This window comes from Propithecus coquereli, unplaced genomic scaffold (assembly GCF_000956105.1).
Source record: "Propithecus coquereli isolate 6110/MARCELLA unplaced genomic scaffold, Pcoq_1.0 Scaffold12, whole genome shotgun sequence".
NCBI lineage: Eukaryota > Metazoa > Chordata > Mammalia > Primates > Indriidae > Propithecus > Propithecus coquereli.
The window spans coordinates 2574334-2580281 of NW_012136080.1; the positions used below are offsets into that span (position 1 = coordinate 2574334).

At 36.7% G+C, this 5948-nt stretch overlaps 1 protein-coding gene across 1 annotated transcript in view; it reads left to right on the forward strand.

Annotated features, from left to right (window-relative positions):
• Nucleotides 1-5948, forward strand: part of EFHB (EF-hand domain family, member B) — a 73056-nt gene that overhangs the window by 29399 nt on the left and 37709 nt on the right. The window contains 2 exon segments of the mRNA XM_012663169.1: nt 2343-2426; nt 3010-3077. Of these exon segments, the coding sequence (XP_012518623.1) occupies nt 2343-2426; nt 3010-3077 (152 nt within the window).

Below are 5948 nucleotides of genomic sequence, written 5' to 3' on the forward strand. Positions count from 1 at the left end.
AAAGACTATGGAGATTTAAAATTAAATATAATACATAAATATCCCCCCCTCATGCCCTTCCAGCGTCCTCCACAACATAATACATAAATGGGTACTTAAAGGGAGATGACAGAGATGGTTTATCTATTTTTGAAGGATTGGAGATATAAATGTGCTGTCAATTTATAAAAGATGAAATAAACACATTAACAACAGCGTGGTCCTCAAGAACATCCTAAGAGCAGAACAAATGTCAATGATTTGCGGTAGTCATAGAAAAATACACTAAATTTACAAGGGCGGGCAATATGTGGGACATGTTTCCCTTTAAATTGTCTACCCCCAAGGAAACATTGTTTAAAGAATAGTGTTTTATTGGATCATCCTTTTTGTATTTCGAAAATTAATTGGAAATATTGTTGCTAAAGTAATAAAGGAATTCTTTATTCCTGTGGTTTGCCAGATTTTAAAAAAGAACTCATTATTTCATTCTTCTGTGTGATTTCTGTTATAAACTTGGAGTCAAGCAAGTTTGTTTACATTTTAAAGGCATCTAATTTTCTTCTATGCACTATTTAATGTAAATTTGGTTTACTCTCAACTTTTAAGTTTTCTACTGTAAAACTATGTCCATTGATATTCTATTAATGACCTTTGGTTTGAATGATCGGTTTGAGTCATCAGATGATAGATGTGTATGTGAATGCATGTGTGTGTGTGTGTGTGTGTGTGTGTGTGTGCATGAAAGAATGAATTCACTGGCACACAAAGAGCTTTATCTGGGTTGGTTAGTGAATGCTGTGAGGTTGTGTAATGATGTTGCAGTTCCTGATTTTCTGACATATATGGTGACCCACAGATACTTCCTGACTCTGCCAGAAGCATAATCCAGGCACTTTGAGACTAAAAAGAGTCGGCTCTCTGTATTACAACCTTATTCTTACCATCCCTGCATGTTCCTAATTATGCCCCTTGGAGCTGATTTTTAGATTGTCAACTCTGTTCAAGTTATGGCCCTTAAACTGCCATTGATTTATTCTGACTTTACCCACGGTCTTTTTTTTTTTTCTTTCTAACAAATGGGAAGGAAATGAAAAAATAGGAGATGAATTACTTGTATTTCTTCTTTTGTTTCTCTACAGAGTGTCACTCTTCTCCAGAAATTTTTTCAGCTGCTCAGTAGCTCAATAGCACAGAAAGTACTTTTAAAAGCAAATGGAATTTAAGAATTTAATGTTCTTTGTTTTTAGTCTTAGTGAAAACAATAGAGAATTTATTAATTTTAATGTCATTAAATAGTAGTGTTGTAATTTTAGCTCTCAAAAGAAATTTTATTGATTTAATCACAACAGTGGAAGTAACAAAATTATATTACAGAAAATTGGCAAAGTAAAATCACTCATAATCCTGTCACTTTAATTCAACCATTATTATCATTTTAACATTTTTCTTTCTAGTGTGGCTTCCTATGTAGATTTTTACATAGTTTTCACCATAGTACAATCATATTTTATATCCTGCTTTTTCACCTAACATAAAACAATTATATATTGCAGTGTACTCTTCATAACCAACATTGAAAATGCATGCAGAGTGTAGTCTTGTTAATGTAACATAATTTAATCACCCCCCATGATGGAACATTTTGATTCTTTTCTTATTTTCATTATACCCAATGAGGCTACAAATCTTTATATATATTATATATATATATATAAAATAACTTTTTCACATTTTTAATTGTTACATGGATTATCTCATTATTTTTGGTTCCCAGATGTGTATGAAAAGGCATAGACATTTTTGTGGTTTTTGATTCATATCGTCCAATTATTTCCAAAAGGATTGAATTTTTATAGCAATCTACAAGTGTTTTGCCTTTTTTGCCAATTCAGATATTCTCTCTCTTTCTATATATATATTAATATTTGCTTGTTTACCAGGTTAGAAGTGGCACTTTATTATTCCTTTATTTTTATAATTTATTACTAGAGAGTATTATGATTTCTCCATATATTTGCTTACTAGATGTGAGTTATTTGTTTATATCCTTTGGTTATTTATTTGATGCTTAATTTTCTTTTAGCAATTTTAGAAGTTATAATAGTGATATTAATACATTGTTTTTGTTTGTTAAAAATATTTTTGTTTGCTTACCTTATTCATTAATCAAAATTTATTTTTATTATATAAATGACATAAAGATGAACACATAAAGCTTTCTTTTTAGCATAGGATTTCTTCTGAAACAGATTTGTTCTCTGAAGTCTCAATGATACTATGGTATTCCTTACCACGTGTATATCTGGCAGCCTAAAATACTTTAGGTAATAGAGATACCTGACAATTTTCTAATTTTGCAGGAAAAGAGGAGCTAAGATTGTATCTAAGAGAGCTGATGATTTCAAAGAAAAGTTTCAACATAAACTTGGAAGAGTTTTGGATCCGTAAGTCAATGATTACCTTTAAATTGATAGCATCTTTGCATCAAGTTAAAAAAGTACTCTTGTGATAACTGTTGGTTTGTGTTCCATTAGATTCTATTAAATAAGAAAATCATTCTTTTTTTGTTAATCAGCGGAACTCTGTTAGTGTCTATAGAACTTGGGGTTCTGGGAAGGTGGTGACTTCTCCAAGCTGGAGAGGGCATTTGGAGAAAAGAGAGGGAGAATTTTGCATGAAGTTTTATTTTGGGGATATCAAAAATTTAACTTACTGTGCTTACGCTTTTCTCTGTCTTCCCAGTCACTCTCTCTCTTGCTCTTTATTTATACTTCAGTAATTTTGCTTTGAATGTGTTCTGTTTTTTCTTTGTGAATCTCGGCTACTGAAAGGCAGTGAAAGCATTCAGCCATTGTTAACGCAAGTTGAAGATCATACAAAAGATCTATTGGAGAACTTTTGTTTGATCTTCATAGTTTGGCTATAAGAAAAAATATAGGTCACTAAGAATATATGGCAAACATATTTTAAATTCCAGGGATGCCATGTGGTGGGTATTTTAACTAAAGGATTTGTTTTCTTTGATAGCATTGCAGAAACAAGGAATGTTCCCCCAGATCACACATTTGGAGCTTATCTCCGTCCTGAGGAATATGGTAAATATACAAACTTTCTCCTTAAAAAACAAACAAACACTGTGAGCTAGGCTGACGCCACAGCACTCTAGCCCGGGCAACACAGTGAGACTCTGTCTCAAACAAACAAACAAACAAACAAACAAAAAACAACAAAATCCCCACAGTTATGCAGTTTTCACCAGCTCCTTTCAATGCTTCTAATTTTAGAAGCTTAATATGTTGCAATAACATTAATGAGAAAAATATGTAGCACAGAAAGAAATATTTTTTTCAAATTATGTTTGAAGTTTAAAGCCCTTGTAATGAATACCTGAAGTGTAGTTTAAGGTTTTGAATTTTATTTAAGACATAAATATGGACTGTATTAAACAAGCCAAAGTGAATTTAGGCAGGTTTTTAAATGAATTCAAATATTGTCCTGGGGCCCTTGCTACTCAAAGTGTGGGCTGCAGTCTGCACCAGCTTTCTCTGAGAGCTTCTTAGAAATGCAGAGTCTCAGGCCTCACCCCAGACCTATTGAATCAGATACTGCATTTTATTAATATTCCCAGATGAATTGTAAGCACATTCATATTTGAAAAGTGCTGTATTCTACATAATTATTAATAAGACTCACTCTTTCCCTCCCAGCCCACCAATCAATCAATCAATCCATAAAGTGGTAAAAGAAACTTAATATAATTTTATCTTTATTTCTAGGCAATCTTAATAGCAGATGTCCAAAAGCAAACAATATGCTACAATTTATCAGGATTGGGCTGTATATCAGTGGTTTTCAACACCTGGGCTGCAGGCTACCTGTGTTAATATCATCCAGGGAGTTTATTATTAATACGTATGCAGTTTCCTGAGACCCATGCCCAGATATTAATTCATTAGGTTCTTAGGTACACTGAAGTTTAAGAACCACTATTAAAAATGTTTTAGAGAGGCCGGGTGTGGTGGCTCATGCCTGTAATCCTAGCTCTCTGGGAGGCCGAGGCGGGTGCATTGTTTGAGCTCAGGAGTTCGAAACCAGCCTGAGCAAGAGCGAGACACCCGTCTCTACTAAAATTAGAAAGAAATTAATTGGACAACTAAAAACATATAGAAAAAATTAGCCGGGCATGGTGGCACATGCCTGTAGTCCCAGCTACTCAGGAGGCTGAGGCAGGAGGATCCCTTGAGCCCAGGAGTCTGAGGTTGCTGTGAGCTAGGCTGACACCACGGCACTCTAGCCCGGGCAAAAGAGTGAGACTCTGTCTCAAAAAAAAAAAACAACAAAAAAACAACTATGTAAGTGTAAGCTTTGGTGCTGTATGGCGTAGCTGTGGAAGAGGAGTAAGTCCTCTCTGAACTATTTTTGGAATTCATGGATGGACCCGGATTAACTCTACTCTGAGTTCTGGCCTTTTATAGATGCCATGTCAACTAATGGCATATATTCTGTGGGAAGCTTTAGAGTTTGCCTGCTTCCCAGGGACATGCTGGGTCTGGATTTCTTTCCTACCCTTACATAGGGAAATAAAGGCAGCTGCACAAGGAACACCTCATCCCTAGGGTCTGGAGTTACCGATTACATTCAGATCGCTCCAGGAAGAGTTCAAGGTCTGTGCCCAGCTCCCAGAATGTACCAGAGCAGAGGCAAAGTGCAGGAGAATCCAGGGCAGGTGGACAGTGATGCATCATGGGAGTTAGTTGCAGGTAGAGTACAATTGTGGAGCCCACTCCATTTTTCTGATTGCCATGGTGTGGTAGCTAAGTCATGGGTCTCTCTTAGGACCAGAACTTATACTCTTGATTTCAGCTCTTTAGAAATGGCTCTTGAATATTTGCAAGTGATTTTATATCAGCTTCATAAATAGTCTCTCAGGCCACGCCAGAAGAAGGTACCGACATAGGTTTCACCTACCAGGCAGTTAAACTTGGTGGAGTTGTGGTGAGAAAACCATATAGAGTTGAAAAAAACAACCAGTCACATGATTATTTTTAGATGTTAATGGAGAAGAGAGGCCTCTAAAGATAAAAAATACTCATCCAAGAGCCATCTCACAGAATAAGGAAGACCTTCATTACATAAAACAGCCACACAAAGGGTTTATGTCTGGGGAAGGAGAAAAAGAGAGATTATGTTTATTTGTCCGAAATAAGCAGTTTTGAATTCCACTCCCAGAGCCTGTCTTGTGTCCTGCACGCTTTAGGATGGTCTGATAGTAGCTGACCCCATTTGATGGCCTTGGTCTGAGGTTCTTGCCCTGTCCCTGAAACCAGCACTAGTTGTGGGCTTCTCACCCATACTTGGGGGCTGTCTTTAGAAACAAGATTTTTATTAGCATGTACATGATTAGCTCCTGATTTTATAATAAATAAGCAACTTATAGGTTCTATGAATGCCTATGAAGAGACCCTTGACAGAGCCTAATATCATGCCTTACTCTGAACTGATTACGTGTAAATATTAGTTGCCTTGAACTGCAGCCAATGCTGCAATTTAAATTAATCCATCCAAAGTATCACAGTCAACTGCCAGCATGACCTTTCTCCAAGAAAGCTGAGAGTCCTGGCAGGAAGAGGGGTTATGTAGGCCAGAGGAAAATGAACAGAGGAAGAAGGTCTCCTCTGGTGACATCCACCAAGTCACTACATCTGAAGCAGCATGGTCAACTCTAGTTGGGTTCGTGGACTCTAAGTTCATGGAGCTGTGGACGGAGGTAGGCCTGCAGTGCCAGCAGTGGTTACAGGGGGCAGTGGGGCTGAGAAATGAGAACTAGGTGCAGACTGAAGACCAACCAGAAACTCATATTAGGAGGGAGTAGGGAATTTGAGCTTATTTATTTATTTATTTATTTTGAGACAGAGTCTCACCGTGTTGCCCGGGCTAGAGTGCCGTGGCGTCATCCTAGCTCACAG